The 22,707-nt window shown below is 48.7% G+C and overlaps 8 protein-coding genes and 3 non-coding genes across 11 annotated transcripts; 6 read left to right on the forward strand and 5 right to left on the reverse strand.

The window, feature by feature from the left end:
• The first annotated feature begins 169 nt into the window (after nucleotides 1–169).
• Nucleotides 170–3,598, forward strand: GGS25DRAFT_483150 (uncharacterized protein). The gene is made up of 3 exons (XM_049260330.1): nucleotides 170–1,384; nucleotides 1,515–2,465; nucleotides 2,613–3,598. Exons 1-3 carry the CDS (start codon nucleotides 604–606, stop codon nucleotides 3,431–3,433), a joined length of 2,553 nt encoding a protein of 850 aa, XP_049119309.1. The 5' UTR covers nucleotides 170–603; the 3' UTR covers nucleotides 3,434–3,598.
• Nucleotides 3,599–3,959: 361 nt separating this feature from the next.
• GGS25DRAFT_t20 lies at nucleotides 3,960–4,031 on the forward strand. Its single transcript has one exon. It is a non-coding gene; the product is annotated as a tRNA-Glu (tRNA).
• A 1,246-nt stretch (nucleotides 4,032–5,277) lies between these two features.
• Nucleotides 5,278–6,036, forward strand: GGS25DRAFT_519845 (uncharacterized protein; the record flags this gene model as incomplete). Its single annotated transcript, XM_049263783.1, has 1 exon — nucleotides 5,278–6,036. The coding sequence occupies one exon, from the start codon at nucleotides 5,278–5,280 to the stop codon at nucleotides 6,034–6,036; it is 759 nt and encodes a 252-aa protein (XP_049119310.1).
• A 700-nt stretch (nucleotides 6,037–6,736) lies between these two features.
• GGS25DRAFT_t21 lies at nucleotides 6,737–6,828 on the forward strand. Its single transcript has one exon. It is a non-coding gene; the product is annotated as a tRNA-Tyr (tRNA).
• Nucleotides 6,829–6,902: 74 nt separating this feature from the next.
• GGS25DRAFT_483163 (SART-1 protein) lies at nucleotides 6,903–9,817 on the reverse strand. Its single transcript, XM_049260331.1, has 2 exons — nucleotides 7,616–9,817; nucleotides 6,903–7,549 (listed from the first exon to the last, which is right to left on the reverse strand). Exon 1 carries the CDS (start codon nucleotides 9,615–9,617, stop codon nucleotides 7,647–7,649), a length of 1,971 nt encoding a protein of 656 aa, XP_049119311.1. The 5' UTR covers nucleotides 9,618–9,817; the 3' UTR covers nucleotides 6,903–7,549; nucleotides 7,616–7,646.
• Nucleotides 9,818–11,673: 1,856 nt separating this feature from the next.
• On the forward strand, nucleotides 11,674–14,329 carry GGS25DRAFT_200668 (carbohydrate-binding module family 20 protein). Its single transcript, XM_049256794.1, has 3 exons — nucleotides 11,674–12,337; nucleotides 12,394–13,213; nucleotides 13,268–14,329. Exons 1-3 carry the CDS (start codon nucleotides 12,022–12,024, stop codon nucleotides 14,124–14,126), a joined length of 1,995 nt encoding a protein of 664 aa, XP_049119312.1. The 5' UTR covers nucleotides 11,674–12,021; the 3' UTR covers nucleotides 14,127–14,329.
• A 161-nt stretch (nucleotides 14,330–14,490) lies between these two features.
• On the reverse strand, nucleotides 14,491–15,710 carry GGS25DRAFT_519848 (P-loop containing nucleoside triphosphate hydrolase protein; the record flags this gene model as incomplete). The annotated part of the gene is made up of 3 exons (XM_049263784.1): nucleotides 14,491–15,159; nucleotides 15,381–15,486; nucleotides 15,571–15,710. 3 exons carry the CDS (start codon nucleotides 15,708–15,710, stop codon nucleotides 14,491–14,493), a joined length of 915 nt encoding a protein of 304 aa, XP_049119313.1.
• A 307-nt stretch (nucleotides 15,711–16,017) lies between these two features.
• Nucleotides 16,018–16,122, reverse strand: GGS25DRAFT_t24. Its single transcript has one exon. It is a non-coding gene; the product is annotated as a tRNA-Asp (tRNA).
• Nucleotides 16,123–16,556: 434 nt separating this feature from the next.
• On the reverse strand, nucleotides 16,557–17,177 carry GGS25DRAFT_200777 (uncharacterized protein). The gene has a single exon (XM_049256795.1). It carries the CDS (start codon nucleotides 17,044–17,046, stop codon nucleotides 16,564–16,566), a length of 483 nt encoding a protein of 160 aa, XP_049119314.1. The 5' UTR covers nucleotides 17,047–17,177; the 3' UTR covers nucleotides 16,557–16,563.
• A 2,209-nt stretch (nucleotides 17,178–19,386) lies between these two features.
• GGS25DRAFT_483180 (uncharacterized protein) lies at nucleotides 19,387–21,093 on the forward strand. The gene is made up of 2 exons (XM_049260332.1): nucleotides 19,387–20,864; nucleotides 20,924–21,093. Exon 1 carries the CDS (start codon nucleotides 19,709–19,711, stop codon nucleotides 20,381–20,383), a length of 675 nt encoding a protein of 224 aa, XP_049119315.1. The 5' UTR covers nucleotides 19,387–19,708; the 3' UTR covers nucleotides 20,384–20,864; nucleotides 20,924–21,093.
• Nucleotides 20,602–22,601, reverse strand: GGS25DRAFT_200789 (beta subunit of gdp-forming succinate-CoA ligase). Its single transcript, XM_049256796.1, has 4 exons — nucleotides 22,315–22,601; nucleotides 22,137–22,235; nucleotides 20,924–22,073; nucleotides 20,602–20,864 (listed from the first exon to the last, which is right to left on the reverse strand). The coding sequence occupies exons 1-4, from the start codon at nucleotides 22,366–22,368 to the stop codon at nucleotides 20,821–20,823; spliced, it is 1,347 nt and encodes a 448-aa protein (XP_049119316.1). The 5' UTR covers nucleotides 22,369–22,601; the 3' UTR covers nucleotides 20,602–20,820.
• Nucleotides 22,602–22,707: the final 106 nt, after the last annotated feature.

Here is a 22,707-nt window from a genome sequence, read left to right on the forward strand (position 1 = left end):
AGGGAAGATTGAAGTGAGCCGTGCTTTCTGCAGGGTCTTCCCCAGAGAGCACTAGTCAATAGACGGGATAGTCGCCGCTTTACTACTACATAGTACCTAGTACTTCCCCTCCTAGGCCTATTCTGTTTGGCTGGCTCAGGGCAACAATGCCCCAGCCAGACCAAGAAAAGCGCCCTGTCTCAGCTGATGTGGCAGCAGTGTGAACCATAAGTGTTGGCAGATCCAAGTAACCTGCTGGAGCCAAGGTGGATGACGAGTACCACTAAAACACCACTCCAACACCACTCTCAGTGCTGCCCTCAGTGCTGCCTTCAATCTTTACTAACCTACCCACTTGCTCGTTCTACAATCGCTATTTCTATCAATCCATCAATCCAACAATCCAACCTTACTCGACTTATTTCCAACATTCTCCATCATCTTACATTTCATTCACTTCTTTTCATTGTACACCGCTAAATAATCCCCATGGTTTGGAGCCGATAATGTCCGTGTCTCTTCGTTAGCCAACCATCCTTTTTACCAAGCTTCGAACGAGATCTCTTGTCAATCAAGATCTTGATCCTTCGACCCTCGACCCTCGACCTTCGACTGGTATTAATCATGCCGGAGGAAGAGACATCGCCCTTACTTTCAGCCGCCATGAAGGGTAAGACCGCCTCTCGCGAGCGGTCTGGCTCGACCGAGTCAACACCCCTCCTATCGAGTTCATCCGCAACCCCTCGTTACGACGGAGACATCGATGAACACGATGAGAACGCCGCTCTTTTGGACCAGTCCAACCGTACAGATGGCCAATCCCTTGCACTTGCCATTAAGCCAACCAGAAGATGGCCCTCCTTTGTAGCCATGGGCGTCCTTGCGGCTGCAGTCATTGCTATCATCGTCCTTGCATTTATCGTTCCCGAAGCAGTACAAGAATATTCTGAGCAAGCTGCCGTCGTCGAACCTACCAACCTCGCTCTTGACTCCATCACCCCAACCGGCGTTCGAGCTCGTATACAAGCCAAGTTCCATCTAGACGGGTCCAAGGTCAGCAACCCCAATGTCCGAAACATAGGAAGAGCCGTTACATGGGTCGCATACCAACTTGAAAGCAAAGAGACCAAGGTGGACGTGCGTCTACCTGACTACAATAACATACTTCTCGGAAGCGCAATCGTCCCACCTCTGCTGGTCAACTTGCGAGATGGCGATACAACTCAGTTCGACTTTGTCATAGATATCACACCTGGAGACCTTGAAGGCATCCGTATAATTGCAAAGGAATGGCTAGATGGAACCTTGGACTCTCTGCGCCTGGATGGACAGGCTGATGTCACTGTCAAATCCGGCATCTTCCCCCTTGGGACGCATTTTATATCGGAATCGCTCGTATTTGAAGGTCAATCACTCTACAGCTCCTTTGGTTCTACCCTTTACATGGGGAGAAAGGCCACGCTTTGGCTTATCGGAACCAAACTGGGGCTCACACTCCTTTAGACAAGCAAAGGTGCTAATATTTTTTGGAATAGCGAACAAAATCCCTGCGATTCCGAAGTACAATATCAGTCGCTTCAACGTCGAGGACGGTCCGATGAATGGGTCAATGCTAGCTGATGTGTCTCTGTCAGTATTCAACGAGTGGCCGGTGGAACTCGATATACCTGAGCTTGCGTTTGATATTATGGTACCTGGCTGCGTCGCCTCCGACCCGTCCATCCTCGTAGCAGAAGCAGGCAACGGTCCAATCCACGTCACCCCTCATAGTGATGTAGATGCCGATGTCAAAGCGGTCATTCATGAGCTTCCCGAATCTTTGACCCACGTTTGCCCTGACTCCACTTCGTCTCCTTTAGATAACTTGCTACAACAATACATGCATGGTGATCCCGCCATGGTGCTTGTTCGTGGGAGTCGTCATCCTGATGGCGACACACCAAAATGGATTGCTGATCTACTTTCAAGTGTCACTGTCCCTGTTCCATTTCCTGGGCGGAGCTTGGATGGCTTATTGAAGACCTTCTCGTTAACTGACGTTCACTTCACTATGCCGGATTCTTCTGCCGACCCGGAGGACCCGGACGCCAACCCTAGAGTCTCTGGGAATATTTTCGTTACTGCAGGCCTTCCATCCGAGATGAACTTTGGTATAGACGTGACGAATATCCGCGCTACGGCCGATGTGCTTTACAAATCACAAAAATTGGGAGAGCTCAACGTACGCGAGTGGCAACATGCAAACTCAACCAGGGTTCAGGGCACTGGAGACGAAGGACCTTTACTCAAAATTCAGTCGCGGATCAATGATGCGCCCCTGAACATAACCGACGGCGTCGTATTTGGTCAGGTCATTCGGGCACTGCTGTTCGGCATTGAACCAGTCCGCCTGCATATAAACGCCTTGGTTGACATCAAGGTGCATACCACGCTGGGGAATCTCACTCTCAAGGAGGTTCCTGCAGAAGGCAAAATTCCAGTAAAACGTCCGTCTTCGCTATTTTGATCTTGTTAGTCGCTCTCTTCGATGGTCTGTCTAGTAGGACAGTTTTTGTTTCTTGAGGTGCAAAATCCTTGCTTGCCCTCCTACCTGCTCAATAAATTGTAGCATACGCTGACTAGGTAGTTCTTAGCCCTTCCCAAAGGCGCCATTGGCAATATCGATCCAAAGATAGGGTCAATCAGGGTTCTAGACACGACAACGGACTCGATAACGTTGCAAGCATTAGTCAATATTACCAACCCTACAGCCTATACAGCTTACGTACCGTATGCCAACATTCATGTTTTGAACAACGGCTCTGTACTCGGAAGTGCTACCGTAGAGAATATAGACATTGTCCAGGGCTCCAATGCCAATGTGCTTGTCACGGCAAAATGGAGCCCGCGCATGGGAGGCGTTCACGGTCGAAAAGTAGGACAAGAGCTTATATCGCAATATTTGTCTGGCTGGAATACAAGCATCACGGTCAAAGCTCACCGAGACAGCATTCCAGGCCAGCCTATTCTCAGCGAAGCTTTGTCCCAATTCAATATGACGTTCGCCGCTCCGAAACTAGACCTGCCAGACGACACGCCCGGAGAGAAGCCTCACTTCATCAGAGATGCAACGTTTCACATTCTCTCATCAACAGCGACGTTCACGCTTGTGTCGCCACTTCATTACAACACGCTATACATAGATTTTGTTAATGCAACCGCATTATATAATCATACCGAACCTATGGGGCAGATATATTACGACCTGCCATTCTCAGCTCCTCCTGGCAAGTCGCAAACCCCCAAACTACCTGTCAGATGGTCCCTAGATTCAGTGGGATATGATGCTGTGAAGAAAGCGCTTGGGGGGCATCTGAAGTTGGACGCATACGCGGATGTGGATGTGCGTCTAGGAAATTGGAAAGAGTCACTGTGGTATAGAGGTGAGGGCATCGGTGCCAGAGTACAGCTTTAGATTCGATTTTCTTTATAGTATGAATTGGCGTTCTGGGATGCAAGCAGGTTTTTGAAGGTATGCCAAGTAGGCAAGGCGTTGGTTAATCGGTCACTCCAAAACGAGAGCATAGGATGAGCATAGGATGAGCATATGAATATAACTACCTAACGTACAAATAATAAGATGTACAGAATACTGCCTGATATATATTGGCATGTGATAAATTTCCTGAAATATTACGGGTATTACCAGTACAGGATATCCAAATCCGCATTTTTACGCCGAAGCTAACATTGAGCTACTTTCCAAGAGACTCTAAAATCCTGCGAGCAGCGAACTACATACCATTAGCGCTACAGTTATTTGGAGGAGGGGCAAATCCCTAACAAACACGACTTACTTAGTCTTATGTACTATCAATTTGCCTACTAAAATGTAGGCCACCTACATTAGTTTGTAGTCACTATCAGATATAGAGAGTAATAGCAACTTCGGCGTTCACCGATGTGTAAGGGAGAAAACATCGAACCACATAATAATTGCATCCGGTATAGTGTAACGGTTAACATACCTCGTTTTCACCGAGGAGCTCGGGGTTCGATTCCCCGTACCGGAGATCAAAAAATTGTTCGGCTTTCTTTTTGTAATTTTTTTTTTCTCACACAACCGAAGTCAATTCTTATGTCCAGACATAGGTATTAGGTACCACTAGTAGTAGAGATTTTAGAGCCCCGCGATGTATTGCACCTAGGCAAGCATCTCGGCGTCCGGGTGTGCGGCCAGCCAGCCAGCCATGTATGTATCTGTGTCGATGATGAATAAGCTGCATTCGCATTCGCCTGTAGTAAAAGCTACAGTATTCTCGTGGGCTACATACCCGTTTCCTGCAAGTTAGTACTATCCACGCCCATAAGACAAATGTATAGGCAGTAGGTCTGGCGGCGAAACGGCGCGGAAAGCGTCCCGACATAGGCTTGAAATATGCACCAGTGAGGCAAGAGACAAGAGTATGTATTGCTCGGTATCTCATAGACAGGGTAGAACTATACGTTCTCGGCTCATTGTGCTTGGGTGGTATAACCGCTAAGAGTGTGAAGTTGCAAATAGGGGAGCAGCGTACCACTAATGGATACCCAAACAATTCCATGGTGAGAAAATACTGCCTTGTAGTCAGTCAGCTTGTCCATGGCATATGCCATTCACATGGCGTATTACCTAAACCAACATTATAACCCCCAATGTCACCATGATTAGGAGGCTACAATGATGCCATCGCTGTGTTGTTTGGTGATGCATTGCTCATCCAAGCATGAGTATCTCATCATCAGGACCATGGACAAAGAAGATGGCACATGAAATATTACATATGATAACTACAATAGCTCTTGTTTGAATTTAGAGAAAGAAATATTGTCCATTCCTATGGTAAAGGGGAATATTCTCACCTTGGTGTATATACTACACAATCAATGGCTACGAACACAATAAAGAATTGATAGCTTAGGTAACTTGTTCTCGACAAGGCCCCTTGTATTCAAACAAAGCAGCTACGAGAAATCATCACCAAGTTGACAATCTATTGTTCATGTATCAAGGAAAGAAGACTGCTCCATGGCGTTCAAGCACTCTCTGGCTGACATATAAGCACAGAAGCCATACCCTCTCTACCCGGCACGTCCTATTCCTTCCCATAAAACCATCCATCCCTTTCCGCTCCATCTCGATTCCACCTTGGTGAGTATCCTCCTCAGAGAAAGTCTGTTCCCCAAACGAAGCTTCTACGTTGACTATACCTTGAACGCTTGAAAACCAAACAAACTTTCCCAGAGCTAGCTACCTATTTAGTACTCGCCTCACGCACCATGTCTCCCCCGTCGCCAATCATCAGCCGTGTCAACGATCTGAGCATCCATTTCGAGAAGCTGTCCCTAGGCCTGAACGGCGACGGCAATCATAGCGCATCTGGCTCAGACTCGGAAGTTAACAGCGGGAGTCTCTCAAACTCAGCGAGCGGTTCCGATGTTTCTCAAGAGAAGAAGCAGAAGAAGCAGAAGCAAGTCCTCACGGGCGAAAACCGCATCCCTCTCCGCCAACGCCTCCGGGAGATGCGCAAGGGTGTGCAAGAGCGAGCCCAGCGACGGCGAGAGAGCGGCTCCATCACCGACACCATCGAGGCCATGGTGACGGTTACGGAGCCCACCACCACCCCACCTCGCAACGCCAGCCCCCCTCGTAGCGCCAGCCCCCAGATCGAGACCCCCATCCGTCCCCTATCCCTAGCGCACCTCGAGGTCGCGCCCCTGGAGCTCCCCAACGCGCCGTTCAAGCGCGACGGCGTCTACGACTCGCGGCGGCTGTCTTCGTCCTCGAGCAACAACAACAACGACGACGACGCCGACCACCTGCTAGACCGCCGCGCGAACACGCACACGGAGGAGGAGGTCGAGAGCCGGCGGCTGTCGGTGGAGCAGGCGAACGAGCGCAGCCGGCAGAAGGTGACGACGCCGAGCCGGCCGTCGTCGCTGTGGCGCAGCTTCAACGCCGACGACATCGACAAGCTGTACTCCGCGCTCGGCAGGCTGGAGGGCGAGGAGAGGGAGGCGGAGAGCCGCGAGGAGTAGTATGTAGTAGTAGTTTATTTACGACTACATAGCCCGGTCAATGCGCTGGCTGGTCGCCGTGGATGATGACGACGACGATGGATGCAGAGAGAGAGAGAGAGAGAGAGAGAGAGAGTATCAAAGCTTAGGGCTTGCTTGAACGAATCGTGGAGGGTTGACTAGTAGTAAATAAGTAAGTTCCTTCACGAAATACCTATCTCTGCTGTGCAGTATGTACATGTACCTAAAAGTCGTTCATTTCGGTGATTTGCTTCACATACTCTAACTAGCACACGATTTTGGGAGGGGTGGGATAAGTTGGAAATGGATCACGATGCTGTATCCTTCCTTGACATAGAAACCTACCTGGGTTCATAGCAATAATAATATAAGGACGCAGCAATGCTACAAATCTCCAAGGCCTTGTGAAATTTAAATGCACGTGTTTGTGAGAAAGGTTCAAGTTCACGTGCAATGTTCAATGTGGTGACTGGAGTGTTCGTAAGTACCCAAGTAACTACCTGCAGTGTCCTGCACCCATACATGTACCCCAACCACCCACACTACTAGGGAAAACGCACTACCTACACTAACCTTAGGTATGTAGGTGGTACCCCTCGGTAAGCCATATAAGCTTAACTTGCAGGCAGTCTTCCATCCGCCCCCTCGCAAGGAAGTCCACTTCCTCTTGCAAGAGAAAGATCGAAACCAATTCTCTCCTCCCTTGGTGGTCTAGTTGGTTATGGCGTTCGGCTGTAAATGTGCACAACACTTGTTACCGAAATGTCGCTGGTTCGATTCCGGCCCGAGGGACTCAATTTTTTTGTTGGTTTTTCAATTTACCTATTCCTTTTTCTTTTTTTTTTCTTTTTGTCTTTTTCTATTTATCCCTTTGGACTTTCAAATGTTTCAAATGTGTATTACTATCATTCATTTTTAATTGATGATGAAACAAATTTGCTCGCGACTTCCTTCTTGCTTAACTTCCAAGGTTATTTTTTTTTACGAAGAACTAACTGCAAGGTTCACTTTTGTGCGTGACCCACCCGAATAACATTTTGTTTTTGTGAATAGTTGCTGTCGACGACGCCTCTTACATAAGCATTGAAGATAAAGTATTTTCGACGACATGCACGATGATGCATGTGCAAGCAAAACTCCAATATAGATAGATACATATGTATCATTTTTATCTAGGTATTTCACACTATTGTATATTTGCATTGCGTCCTGCGCATTTGTACCAAGGAGTAACTTTGAAGCCTTCAATTTAGTCTTATGTACATGAGCGGCTTCTGAGAATACTAGGTTATATAAATTATAATAGGACCGTTCGCATACGAGGCACGACACTTCATAATGTTACCAGTAAGAGACAATCTACGGGGATCCCTAGGAAATTTAGCAGCATATAGATCATATCAAGTCAGGCATAGGAAAAGGACGATGACTTCATAGTCGTGAGCTGGAAGATACCGACAGACACGTGGAAACGGGAAGTCCTCATACGATAGCACATGGCACAGAACGAAAACTTCGACTATCGTGTCAGCAACGCATTAACTAACTGATTACAAGTATACAAATGAGGGAGGAGCACCTTTGTGTGGAAAGGAGTAGGGCTTGCATGATCATGCAAGCCGAACTCCCGCCTCCTTTCTCTTCTTCGTCTGTTGCGCGGTCGCCGAGCTCATGCCCACGTTCTGGCTGGCGTCTAGCATGCTCTGCGACTCGCGTCGTTTCTCGTCCTCGATCTTCTTCAGTCGCTTGTCGGTCTTGCCCTTGCCGCTTCCCTTGCCGTGGAACTGGTGGCTGAGATGCTTGAATGCTTCCTTCTGGTCAAGCGACCGACCAAATTCGTCGTGATACTTCAACTCCACGTTGGGTTTGTATCCCTTGTTGAAGAGATCAACCAGTTGCCGGGAACTCTGCTGGTCGCGCATGTTGTTTTGTTGACGGGCCCACTCCTCTCTTTCTCGAACCGACAACCTATCTAGCCTGCCGCTGTTACGATCCCGTTCACGCTGGTTGCGGGCTTCCTGGTCAATCTCTGCCAGCTTCCGCTTCTTCTCGGCGATGAAAAGATCGTGCTGGCGCTGTCTGTCATTGAGATCAGCACCACCAGAGTCCTTCAGGAGCTGTCGTTCTCGGAGGAGTTGGAGTGTTGCGCCAACACCACTGCCGATGGTCTTCTCTTCGTCGACGCCGATGACAGCTGTCTCCGCCGGCGTTGAGGTTTCGCGCTTGACTCGGTCATGTTCATGTTCGTATCCATCCTTCATAGGCTCATCTTCGTCGGAGTCATCCTCCATAGCTGTGGCGGGCGTCTGTCTAGGTGACTTTGGCTTACGAGTTTTACGATCTTCAATGTCCTCCTTCTTCAGGCCTGAAACAAACTCGGAGATCTCATCTAGGACAAGACCACCCTCTTGGCCGCTATTATCTTCATTGTCAACTTCAGGTGTCTGTGCCTCTTCTCGCAACTGTCGTGCTATGTCCTCAGGGCGCGCCCTCTTTCGCCTCTTTAAGGCGTTTCTCCTCTGTGCAGCTAAGGTAGCCTGCAAATCTTCATCATCGACGAATGCCGTATCATCAGTCTTGCGCTTCTTGCTAACAAAGCCAGCACCCGAATCAATGTCCATGGATTGATCTTCTTCTGCGGGTGGCATGGGAAAGATATCATCTTCGCCCACTGGCCGTTGTCTTGTCGACTTTGTCTTCTTCTTTTTGGGTTTCTTGACTTTGACCTCCGAGATGTCCAGGTAATCTGAGGCTGCTTGTGGCTGGTCTTCTTTAAGAAAGTCGAGGTTTATCTTTTGTCGATGATGGCTTTGTGAGGGACCGTCTTGGTTATCGGCTTGTATCGTGTTGCCAAATCCATCTAATGTGAACTTCTTGCTTTTGACGCCGCTAATTTCTTCGTCATATTGGGCAAGGAAGTTGCCCTCTCCGGACTCGTCCACTGCATTAGGGTCGTATACGGGCTTCTTCTTTTTCAACTCGAGCTTCTTGTTGAGCCTCTCTTGTTCTCTAAGGTTGACGTTTTCAAGTTCATCGCCCTCCTCCTCGTCCTCTCCCAAGACGTTAGAATCCTTGAGAGTTAATATCTGCTCGTCGCCCTCCTCAAACGCTCCAAGTTCGTGTCCAACTTTGACTCCTGCAAGATCCCTTGACGTATACTGTATTGCTGCGGCCGCTTCGGCTTCGGCAGCTGCTAGTTCTGCCTCTAACTTTCGCGCCTTTTCAATTTGCTTTTGTCGCTTTTTCTGATTAATCAGCCACGCTTTGGTATCAACTTCATCATCGTCAGCGTCACCTAATCCTTTTCCTTGGAGGCTCTCGAAACGTTTTGCAGCATCGCGGGCCTTTTTAACAGCAGCAGCCTTCTCGTCGCGTCGTTTCCTAGCAGCTTCGGCATCTTGAAGCTTCTTGTAGTTATCGTAAGCGGCGGCTTCTCGAGTTTCTAATGTACTTGCTGCTTCTTCATCGGGAGTCGATGCCTTCTCTTTAAACTGAGGACCGCTTGCTCCGGGAACAGGCAAAGGTTTTAGGCCGAGGGAAACACGGAGGCGATTCGTCTCCTCTATTGAGGCAGCATCCATTATGTCTTTTCGCGATGTATACGCTTTATTCAAATTATTATACTATCGTTTGAATGCCAAATGGAGATGGAGTGCGCAATGGAGCAATGGGGTGAAGCGACGTTGTTTACAGTATTTCGCAAATCAAAGTTTATTAAATTTCAACTTGAACATTGAAGTACAAGATGGAACAAGGCGCAAGGTAGTAGTTAGTAGTAAGGTACAACATTGAAGGCGGTAGGGTGGACAAAGAAAGTCGAATTACAAAGGTGAAGGTGGTCCGTGCGGACAGTGGCTTACACAGTAACTAATCAGCCCCACTTTCCGATAAGCCTTTCCCAGTGGTTAAATATTTTCAGAAATTTTATCGCTTCATTTTTTCTTTTCTCTTACAAAATCACGGATCTGTGCCCGATTGTCCTCTGGATCGCCCAGCGATTTCAGAGTTGACGGTCGAGGCAGCTCGAATCACTTATGGAATCATCCTCATATTCATGATGTCTATCCAATCGACAGGTCCTAGATTAAGGGGCAGTCTGGAAAGCTCGAGTTCGCCGTCAAACGCTGAGCTCAGTGGACCAGGCTTGCCTAGGCCTTATATTCCATCCCTTTTTTCCGAGATCGTTGATCTATGAGGTTGAGGAAAACCATAAGAGCTCCTACATGCTTTCACATTTCAGACCAAGTAGTTAAGTAGTCTTTACTCTATTCTAGTTGCCGATATGTTCTTGTTTCCGTTACGCCTGACCACCGACGAGGGGCAGCAGTCAAGTAACAGAGCAGCCGGTTTGTCTCGGCCCATCTTGGCCTCTCAATTCTCGTTTTTTTTTCCCTTTGAAGGTCAAGATAGCGCCGTGGCAAAGCATGATGATAATATAAAATTCAAATCCCGTTTCTCCAACTGGAGGAAGCTAGCACGCTTCGCCTCGGTCTGATCGCGGGCATGAATGAAGTCATTCCCAGTCGGGTAGTACGCGCCGGTTGGCTTCCCCAGACTGCATATTGCAAGTATTGCCAACGCTTCCTTTCTATTGCAAGTTCAGCTTGCTACACGCCGGGACGTCCTTGAATACCTTAGTTTTATGATGGCCTGTGTCTAGACTGCGCCATAATGTTAGAAGTTTTCTGAATGTCATAAGAGGACTTGGCTGGCGCGATTATGCCGGGCCGATATGGATTGCATAATGCATCTAAACCGTTGCAAGTGAGCATGGTCCAGCCTGTCTTCTCGTGTGGAAGTCTGCATGTGATAGACATCTAAAGACCTAGTGTTGTTTTCTACCATGCTCTGATCTGGGGTAAAAAGTGACGGAGGTAGGTCCGAAAAGACTTCCCGTAGTCACGTTCAAGCATGGTACGATTACGATACTGATCACGTTTTGATAGGTATCTAGGCCATTGTTGATATTGTTGTTGGCCGTATACTCCGAGATCTGTTCAAGCTGTAACCTAGGTGTCTGCGACTTGGAGTCTTTGGCGAACCACAAAATAAAGGTGAACGAATGACTAACCAACCATAGATAATTTCGGAAATGAGGCAGATTTTCAAGGGATGGATAAATGCTATGTAAGTGTCAGTATTTCATTGGCCTGGTACTCCAATTGCATGATGTTGACTATTATAATAGGGAATGTCTAACTTTATGAGAATTAGCTGGCATCAACCGGAAGACGTCCGAATCCCAGCCAAGTGGATAATATTGCTCAGGTGTTCAGGTGTGTGTACATACCACCTGTGCATGTTACCTGGAATTCCAGCGCATCTACGCATCAGTCGCATCTTACCGCATCTTTCCACATTTCCAGGGCTATGTACTCATTGTACTGTACTCCAACTTTTTCAACCACCTTTTCAACCCCCTTTTACCTAGTATTTTGCGGGGACCAGGTTCCCCCGCACTGGGGATTATTAGATGCATTTATACCCCAAACCGAGCCTCATAGTCCGTCTTTATTAACATTCAAGGGACACTTAGCTTCTCAGGGGTTTACATGTGCTTGCCGAGTTCTCTACCACTTTAATACGCGAACTAGAAGCATCGCCTAGAAGCATCGCCTAGAGCGGCCCGATTCTAGATTCCCAGATTCCAGGCTTGATCTACCATTGCTATCCATAGAACTCCGACATCAGATCAGATCCGACATTAAGTACCTACCTAAAATAACCTAAGACCTCACAACCACACACGTCATTTTATCTATTTTTCAAGTATCTCTTAAGCCGCTGTACCTTGTTGTACCTTGCTGTACCTTTCTGTATCTTCCCGTACCTGACCACGGTCTATTGCGAGAAGTATCGCCGTAGTTGTTGCTGGGATTCGGCCCTATCTGCTACTTTAGTGTAGTATCCGGTCAGCTGGCCGAAAAGGGGAAAAAAGCTTGGTCGCGATGCTCCTAGAGAGCTTCGTGTATAGGATATAAAGCCATGGACGTCTTACACAACATGAATTCCGAATTGTTCACCAACCACAACACCTCCCTCATCGAACCCATCATGCAAGGCTTCACTTCTCTGTTCCTCTTAGGCGGTTTTGTCTTTCAGACAATTCTCGGTCTACCCGGTAACTCTCGAGCTCTACGAGAGCGCGCGCTTCTGAAGAGATCGGTTGATACTTTCATCGCTACCGAAGAGCCTATTGCTCTAGAACAGCTCCTTTGCAACATTGGGTCTTCTGGCTGCCATTCTTCAGGGGCTGGATCGGGCGTCGTCATAGCTTCACCATCCACATCAAATCCTGACTGTAAGACTATTTCCATGCCAGCCTTTGTATCCTTGGCACATTAACTAAATATTCAGATTTCTTTACGTGGACGCGTGATGCTGCGCTTGTCTTCAAGGCCATAGTCGACAGATTCGCCCACACCTATGATGCTTCCCTGCAGACCCAAATCCAGAACTACATTGTTGCTCAGGCCAAGTTGCAGGGTGTATCGAACCCCTCCGGCTCTCTATCAGACGGTACCGGCTTAGGAGAAGCCAAATACCATGTCGACCTAAGTGCTTTCACTGATGGATGGGGTCGCCCACAACGCGATGGACCAGCCCTCCGAGCTATTGCCTTGATTGGATATTCTAAGTGGCTCATTGCAAATGGATACACATCGACTGCTTCCGGTGTCGTTTGGCCAGTTATTGCAAACGATCTTGCTTATGTTGCCCAGTATTGGAATCAGACCGGATTTGACTTGTGGGAGGAAGTGAATGGAAGCTCTTTCTTCACCGTCGCTGCTCAACACCGAGCTTTAGTGGAAGGAAGTGCTTTGGCAAAGAGCCTCGGCTCAAGCTGCAGCGCCTGTGACGCTATTGCGCCCCAAGTCCTCTGCTTCTTGCAGACATTCTGGTCGTCTTCAGGAGGCTACGCCCTGGCTAACATTAACGTCAACAACGGCAGAACTGCTAAGGATGCCAACGTTATCTTGGCTTCGATCCACGGGTTTGACCCAGCGGCTGGCTGCGATGCTGCGACCTTCCAGCCATGCAGCGACCGAGCTCTATCTAGCCACAAGGTTGTTGTAGACTCTTTCCGCAGTATCTACAACGTCAACTCGGGAATTTCCTCTGGATCGGCAGTTGCTGTCGGCAGATACCCTGAAGACACCTACTACAACGGCAACCCGTACGTACTCTCATTTGTCCTATTTGTCTCGGTCTGTTACTAATACTGGTATAGCTGGTACCTCAACACCCTCGCAGCCGCTGAACAGCTTTACGATGCACTATACGTGTGGCAGACCACAGGGTCCATTACAGTTACTTCCACCTCGTTGGCATTCTTCCAGGCCCTTTCTTCGTCTGCCGCTACTGGAACTTACAGTTCTACCACTGCCACGTACACCACACTGTACAATGCCGTATTCGCTTATGCCGATGGCTTCATGAACATTGTTTCGCAATACGCCCAATCTAACGGATCCTTGGCAGAGCAGTATGATCGCAACAGCGGCGTACCGTTGTCGGCTCGCGATCTGACGTGGTCTTATGCAGCATTCTTAACTGCCGCTGCCCGCCGAGCTGGTGTTGTTCCGGCTGGCTGGGCTAATGGATCGGCCGCGACTTCCGTGCCCGGTGTTTGCTCGGCGACGTCTCGCGCTGGAACCTACTCCTCGGCCACGGCTACATCTTTCCCGGCCAGCCAGACTCCCATTACCACCACTGTGCCGACCACCACGATTACCCGCCCCACAGTCACTGCTACGACCACCGCGTGCACTACTGCTACAGCTGTAGCTGTCACTTTCAACGAGGTCAAGACCACCACGTATGGCCAGACCGTCAAGGTTGTCGGAAACATCGCTGCTCTCGGCAGCTGGGACACCAGCAAAGCGGTGGCACTAAGCGCCTCGTCCTACACCTCCAGCAACCCTCTATGGAAGGGTACCATCACTCTGCCAGCTGGACAAGCCATCCAATACAAGTACATTGTGGTCAACACCGATGGCTCGATCACATGGGAGGCTGACCCGAACCGTTCTTACACTGTCCCGAGGACTTGCGCCACTACAGCGGCGACGTCGGATACGTGGAGGTAAATGTCAGTAAAGAGGAAAGTTGAATGGGAATATTAACTAGAGGTGGTTGCTCTGGCGGTCATGGGCGAACTTGTACCCTAATAGATTGATTGGATAAAGGAGTAGCTGCTACCTACCTAGTAGTAATACTGTAGAATGCAGATGTATGTTGGTTACTAGACTTGAACATAGAGAATGAATCATAATAAAATCAAATATTGTAAAATTCAGGTACTGCATGAGAATTTCAGCCATTTATTATCCAATGATCTTAACTGTATGACCCCCTTTTCGAGGTACGTGATCCAAGCCACAGCAAATAGCTAGACACACCACGTGCCCCTATCTATCCAACCTATCTATCTACACAAATACACGTAAGTGCCTACGTCGCCGCCGTCCCCTTCCCCTTCCCAGCCAACTCCTCAAGCTGTCTCATCAGCGTATCCACAGCCCACGCAAAGGTAGTTTCCATCGGCACATCAATAGCCTCCTCCCCTTCCCCTTCCCCCTCCCCCTTTCCCTCCTCCCCACCACCAAACACCAAAATCCCCTTCTCCCCCAACACATCCCTCCTCCACCTCCCCCTTTCCACATCCCCCCCCTCAAACAAAAACCCATGCGCAGCAACATAGTTCGGCCAAACCACGCGCTCCACATACCCGGGGGGGTCCTTCCAAAAGCCCTCGAGCGTGACGTAGCCGTCGCGACGCTGGCGACGCTGCAGGGCGCTGGAGCGGCTCACGCGCAGGAAGAGGCGGGTGTCGAGGAGGGAGGGGACGCCGCCGCGCTCGAGGGGGGCGGAGTAGAGGAGGAAGCCGTCGACGAGGCAGATGCGGAGGCGGGGGGTGGCGGGTGGGCTGTCCGGGTGGTTGGTGGAGCGGGAGCTGGAGCGGGAGGGGTGGTGGGAATGGTCCTCGCCGATGAGGATGGAGTGGCCGGGCTGGCCGGGTTGCAGCCACGCGCTGACTTTGGCCTTGGCGAGGGAGATGGCGGCGGAGGAGACGGGGCAGGCGCCGATGGAGTTTTGGTCTTCTTTTGAGTCTACGAAGGGCTTTTGAGGGGGGGAGGTGGGTGAGGGTGGTTAGTATGGATGTGCTCACTGCTGTGTACTCCATTGTGCTGGATAGGGTGATACAGAACAGGGGGGGTAGGTGTAACGTGGCTCGGAGAACGAGATTTAGAATCAAATAAAATAAAATAAATAAACGAAGCAATGGCACATTTCTCGGTCGAGTCTACCAACAGCAACAGCAACCGCAACCGTAAGCTTACCGGAAAGGTACCGTGGGCACGGATATGCGACAGCGCCCGCGTCATGGCCGGGATGGAGAGAGACTCGGCACAGTCCCAGTCCAGGAGGCCATCTTTAGTGGGGAGCCTGAAGGAGATGTTAGCATTCCATTTTTTTTCTATTTCTTTTTTAAGCAATGCTGTAGTGAGAAAGTATAGAAGAAACATTTACTCGGCTTCAGGCTTATAAAAGTCATCCTCGTGCAGAATGAAAGTACCGGGGAAGACATCGCGCAGCAGCCGGGCAAGCGTGGTCTTGCCGCTCGAAGAAGCCCCGCTGATGCCGACTATGACCGCTTTTCTGTCCTCCATCCTTCCGGCCGCAGATGGCCTGATAGGAGCATTTACTGGAATTATTGATTTATTTTATTGTTGTATTGTAAATGAGTAAGAGAAATATGTTGAGGGTTTGCGCAATTATAGGGATGTACTATGTATGTATTACATAAGGAGGAGGCCAAGAACTTTCTTTCTATGTAACTAGTTGAATAAGAGAATTAAAAGATAGAAAAGGTTTATTGAGTTCCGGATTTAGGCCGGGATGACTCAGCCGATCAAAGAAAAAAATAAAGGAAAAATAAAAATAAAAATAAATAGAAAAATAAATAGAAAAAGTAAACTCTCGATCGGGGAATCGAACCCCGGCCACCTGCGGACAGATCGCGCTACACTAGATGTTGCGGACGATGACAAGCAGGTATCCTGACCACTAGACCAATCGAGACTTTGTTATGAGTTAACTTCTTTGCAGATGTTGGTTATTACAGAAGTATCTTTCTCTAGCGTCGTCCTTTGACTGTGACGCGCTTGCATCGTGAAAATATTTGCACAACTTACTAACCTAGGTATACTAGGTATATAACCTAGGTATATAATATATTCGTTTATATTAGCTTTAGCTGCCTACATGTACCTAGTGTAGGTACAATACATACCGACAGAACGGAACGCCCGCATGAAACTCGGTATTTAGCTAACTGTTCAATAGGGACCATATTATATAATCCATCTAAAATATCTAAAAAAAAAATCTATTCTAAATACGGAATCCCGACAAATCAAATCATACGGTTGGGTATAGTTACATCCTCCTTTACGCCAAACCAAACCAAAAAAAAAAAAAAAAAAAAAAAAAAAAAAAAAAAAAAAAAAAAAAAATTCTTCATCACCAGTACACAGAGGCAAAATTCCCAACGTGCTGAACGGTGTCTGACCTAAACCTCTCTTCTTCTTGCCTTGCCTCCTTGCCATCTTCCTCACTCAGCGTCTCGGAGCTCATCCGCCGTATCGTTTGCGTAGTAGTAGTAGTGGATGCTGCTGCTGAGCATAATGGAACAGAGTCCGAAGCCATGCTCGCTGAGCTGGGTTTTCGAACTAGACTGCTACTGGCTTGCTTGTACCATGGCTTCTTGCTTTGTGGTGTTTTGAGCTTGTCTTCCTGGGGCTTCGAGATAGGTGAGGAGGTGGTGTTCTTCTTGTCTCTCTTAAGCGGAAGAACCTCGCCGGGGTCTATAGGGTTACTGAACACTTCTTCGCCGTGCCCGGTACCGTTGAAACAGGCTGCGCAGGGGCATATCGGTACCGACGGCCTTAAACTGGACGGGTGTGCGGTTTGGCTCTGCCACCATGCCATAAACTCAGACTTCATGATGAAGTTTAGTTGGCTTGGTTGTAAAGTGATTTGTTCCCGTCACTTTGTGATAACGTATTTGACGTATATCAGTCGCCTGGACTTTAACTGGATTTTGAAGATAATTTTTGTAGGTTTTAAAACGATCGTATAAGAAGTCGAGAAGTCGAAGTAACGCACACAAGCAAGGCTCTCTAAATCATCTCACGCACCTAACAGAAACGAGCATAAAAAGAAAGGTCTCAAATGTCTTATATGCTGCTGTGGCTTCTAAAATTGTATGTTGTTATTGCCGAACCATCCCGAGCGTCGCCACCAGGAGAGGCAAGGCTCCCTTAGCCCCGAGCATATAATCCAGGTACTAGCACTAACTTCTCATCCTCGTGCCTATCAGGTACGGCACTGCAATGCAACATTGAATGCGCCGTACTTTAGTTGAGGATCTGGCTGTTTGCTAAAGACTACATATATACAAGGATACTAACCAACCAAAGCTGCTCCTAAGCAATTCCCCTTTCAGATATTCTCAGACAAAATATTGGTCATTGGCAGCGCGATACCTAATCTTCATATGGGAGTGTTATATATTAAGCAGCAGAATGCTACATAAATATAAGCCAAACCGATAATTAGACCGCAGTGCCGCATACAGGCACGAGAATGCGACGCCAGTATCACCCACTTGCTTTTTTCTAAAAACATCAACCTTGAAGTATCTACATAATACTAACCTAGGGCTTTCGTGGTTGGAAGGGAATTCTCCGTAAAAATAAGAAAAAAATCTTTTTTTGGGTAAAATTTTCATTGACAATTTTTAGACAGTAGCCCCCTAATTAGGGTCGATATACTGGAGATAAATGTAACCCAATACGTTGGATATATAATATAGAACAAAAAGGCGGTAACCTACTATGTCACATAGGGCTCCGTAGCCTCGAATGATCCACACGTTCCATGCAGATTGGCGATGGACTGACTGACATGTAGGTAGGTACATACATATAAGTATCGCAGCTAAGTTTGACATATGTGTCGGGGACGAAAAGGGGAAGGCTTGGCGGATTTAATTCGGAATGTCTGTCTGGATACTCAAACAGGCGTAGTTATTGTAAGCTTTTGATCTCCAATCAGAGGCAGTCAGTCGGATCACGGCACCTTGGTAAGCTTGCACAGAGTAACGAATGGATTACATGGCTGATTGGCACTTGCTCGTCACCTACGATGCCGTGGGGGAACTCTTGAAGCTAGTATCGTCGACGATATAACACGGCTTACACACACGGATAAGGGATGGCTTCTGGATGTCAGTGATTACCATCCACATCCATCAAGAAGATCGCGGGGAACCGTGACAATGACTTCCTTGCTTAGGAGGTACTTGTGATGGTCATAAGCTTCTTATAACAACAATGCGTTGATATAGTGACTAGGCTTCAGAATGAGCCTCAAATGATGACTTTGGGAACTATTGTGATAGAGAGCCTGCAAGCCATCAGCGTATCCTAAGAGCCACAAGAGTAATCATCGCGGCGCTGTGTCTACCCACCTAGTACCTATGTGGTTTACATAATCGTAAAGGGGATATTTCGACGTCAAACGGTGCTGTCCTACGGGTTAATTGTGAGTGATCAACAACGATCAACAGTTTCGACTGTAGCCAGGTGACTACTGGGTAGAAAAGTTACCGTTTAGACTTATAGGTATAGGCATTTACTTACCTGGCCATCTTAGCTACGAAGCCAGCCGAAGCTAGAAGCTTCCCAGGTAACGGCTTACTCGCGATGACATCCGCATCATCCACAGACCGTAACCCGAACCCTCTAGCACACCCAAGACATGTAAGTAAATCAAAGACACAGGGCGATTTCTTCGTGTAAGTAGAGCGATGGATAGAAGGATGGAGGGAACAAGAGAAGGGACAGACACCCATCTAAGACAAGATAGTGGATTTTGATTGTTCATCCCGGCTTTGGGCTTTGAGCTTTGTGAATGGCATCTACCTAGATAGATAGGCCTTGATTCAATGAAGAGACAGTGAGAAAGAGAGAGGGCGAGCCTAGGCAGCAGAACAACGGGATACAGTTGAGTATTACCTACCTACCCAGCACCCTGTTTTACGACCTTTCTTCTTCTTTTTCCGTGCGTGAGCAGAACAGAAGTGAAGCCCTCTTATCACTGTGACTCAGCGAGAAGGGTTGAAACTCCAAGTAGCCGGGCAACCGACCATCACTGTTGATTTGCTATTTTGCCTACGTGGTATGTAAGTATTCCGTAACACTGGAGATAGTCACTCACTCACACGGACAACCATCGCAAGTTACACATCACTTAGCACAACTCACACGTCACTCGATTCTCCATTGACAAATCATCTCGTTGCTTCAAACCACAACATCAATATAAATGCGATTAACCTCAAACTAACTTCGTAGCGGCTGCTGCTTCCATCCCTCGGTCTCCAACACTCCTTTCCAAACAAGCGCCCACGCGACATCCTCGAACGGGCATTCACTCGCAAGGAGACGACGAATTAGGAGCTTCTCGCAACAACATACAAGTCTTCAAGATCCTAAAGAGAACCCCTCAACGATTAACGATCATCCATCCCCGCCTTCCAACTTCCAACTCTCAACTTTCCCCAACCTAAAACCAAACCAAAAAAAGCCAAAAAAGAAAAAAAATGGCCTTCCAACCCTTCTCCACCCCCGGCGCCTACGGCACCCCCATACCCTGGCACATGCGCCGCGACGCGCCCCTCTACCGCCCCTTCGCCGCCTTCGCTAACTGCAAGCCCACGCCCCCTCCCTCCCCCTACACCCTCGGCCCCATCCCGCCAGAAGAACTAAAGCGGCGGCGCGACGAGGCGGAGTGGCTCGCGTTCCAGCACTGGGTGGCGACGACGCCGGGGGCGCCTTTGCCGCCTCGGTTCCCCGCCGCCGCTCCTTCGCGTGGGCTGGTGGGGATGTTGGGGGAGCTGGGCGTGATTAGGGGGTTGGGGGAGGGGAAGGAGAAGCTGGAGACGGCGTGGCGGGAAGCGGTGGCGCGGGGTCGGAGGCTTCGGGAGGGTGCGAGGGAGCTGGGGAGGGATGTGAGGGACCGGTGCGCGCGCGCGGCTTTCTACTGCGAGAGGCGATATTGGCTGGCGCAGTACGCGTACCGCCAGAGTGGGTGGCCGGAGGTCGTGAGCCTGGTGTTGTACATGGCCATGCTGATCCTGGCTTTGGGGTTGGCGATGTGCCTCGCGAGGATGTGGGCTGAAGAGGAGTGCGGGGAGCTCAAGGTGCCCGACTCCTATTATGTGCTGGTGCCAAACTACAGATCGTGGTCTGTGTCTAAGCCGAGACAGAGCGTATGAGCGGTTTTTTTCTTTCTTTTGGTATGACGACCAGAGGTAACACCCGTTCTGCAAGAATGATTAGGAAATCTTTTTTTGAGGGAAGCGACGAGAATGAAGAGGATGGGGGTTGAATATGAGGGAAGCAGCTCTTATGTAGCCAACTGTTTGAACCGATTATTAAGATGGCTGGACCACCAAGGCCTTCTCAGTATACTCTCCAGCGTGTTACTCAAACCGGAACGTCACACAAGTTCAACGAGAATCTCAAGTATAAAATCGGAAATGCAATTCCATTAAAAATCAAGAGCGCATAGGGAAAACATCAGATGCATGCAATAGTGACAAACCCGCCCTAGCTCTAATTTGCAACACCTCTCCCGTAATCACATAGTCCGGGGACTTCACCCTGGGAAAGTTAGTACAATCTATCAGTCCAGTGTCTATACATATCGTCCTTAGATACCCAAACTGAATTCGACGCCCACGTCAATGTCCCGAGCTGGAAGATGTTAGTTGTCTTTCATCGTACGTATATGGACCCTCCATGTGATAACTTACCCATTTTTACAACCTTGGAGAGCTGTACAGACTTCTCCGCAGCACTTTGGAGGTCATCGATGGAGAAGATCTTCATTCCCGAGTCGTTGATGAGTTGGTGAGCTTGCTCCATGTTCGTTCCTTGCAGACGGGCAATGATGGGGACCTTGAGGTTCAGAGTCTTGGCAGTGTTGATGAGGCCGTGAGCGATGGCATCGCAGCGTACGATACCGCCGAAGATGTTGACAAAGATAGCTGTGACCTTGGGGTCGCTGGTGATGAGCTCGAAAGCCTCCTTGATGGCAGCAGGGGTAGCACCACCGCCGACGTCAAGGAAGTTAGCAGGTTGGCCGCCATTCAGCTTGATGATGTCCATGGTAGCCATGGCGAGACCGGCACCGTTGACGAGGCAGCCGATGTCACCATCGAGCTTGATGAAGTTGAGGCCAGACTGGGCAGCGCGGACTTCCTCGGCATCTTCTTGGGTGGTATCGCGCCACGAGAAGACCTCTTTTTGTCTGTAGTCAGCGTTGTCATCGAACCCGAATTTGGCATCCATGCACATAACCTTGTGGTCTGAAGTCTCGGATAGAGGGTTGATCTCGATCTGGGTGGCATCCTTCTCTCGGAAGATCTTGTAGAGCTTCTGAATAGTGTCCTTGGCTTCTTCGACGCACTGCTCGCTAAATCCAAGCTTGGTCGCGATATCTCGGGCAATCTGGTCGGTCACGCCAGTCTTGATGTCAATGTAAGCAGTGTTGATAGCCTCAGGGTTCTCCTTGGCGACGGTCTCAATATCCATACCACCTTGGGAAGAAGATACGATTACCGGGCCTTGAGAACCTCGGTCCATCAAGATGGCTAGGTAAAATTCGCGACGGGCGAACTTGCGCTCGCAGATGTAGACAGAGTTGCAGAGGCGGCCGGCCGCACCAGTCTGCTTGGTAATGAGCTTGTGGCCGATCATCTGTTCGGCGAACATCTTGGCCTCAGTGGGCGAGTAGATAACTCGTACACCTCCCTTCAGGCCATTGTCGAAAGTACCCTTTCCTCGTCCACCAGCCAGCACCTGGGCCTTGATAACCATATCCTCACCACCAATGTCCTTTGCGATTTTTTCAGCCTCGGCGGCAGATTTCGCGTTGAAGCCCTTGGGGCAATCAATTCCATACTATGAGGGAGCTGTTAGGGAAGATTCGAATTCTAAAGGTTTGAGCGATAAATAGATTTGTACCTGTCGCAAAAGATCGGCTGAGAGATATTCGTGAATGCTCAGATTTCTTCGCTGTTGTTGAGCGATGCCGGGGAATCTAGTGGCAGGAGAGAATGCGACCTAATATAAAGAGAAGATGTATATATATTAGCAAAAGACAACTGGGAAACCTGTTTCCATGTATATCAAGATAACTTACCTTGGAGGATCGCAGAGCAGAAGCCGCAGCACGGCTGCGTGCGAAGTTAAACATTATGGCGAAATGTTTTTTCTAACTCTCTCAATTGACTGAAGGTAAGTAACACTTAGGGTAGAGAAGTAAAAGACCACTACTGAATGACCCTAATGTAAAGAATGAATAAGATCAGGTCTTCTTCTGCAAAAAGTATGATGCTATCGTCAAGATAAAAAGACAATTGGCCCCGGCGATTAGGGAGAGCTCTTTTCCGGTAAAGAAAACGGGAAAACCCGGTCATTCGTGCTGTGCAGGCCCCACTATGCCCGGTAAGCTTGTACTATGTACTGTAACTGCAAAGTGCGAAAAGCTGCCAAATGACCTCAGCAGGCATGTGCTATGTCGCATTGGAATAAG

This window comes from Hypoxylon fragiforme (genome assembly GCF_022984875.1).
Source record: "Hypoxylon fragiforme strain CBS 206.31 chromosome Unknown GGS25scaffold_3, whole genome shotgun sequence".
Classification (NCBI taxonomy): Eukaryota; Fungi; Ascomycota; class Sordariomycetes; order Xylariales; family Hypoxylaceae; genus Hypoxylon; species Hypoxylon fragiforme.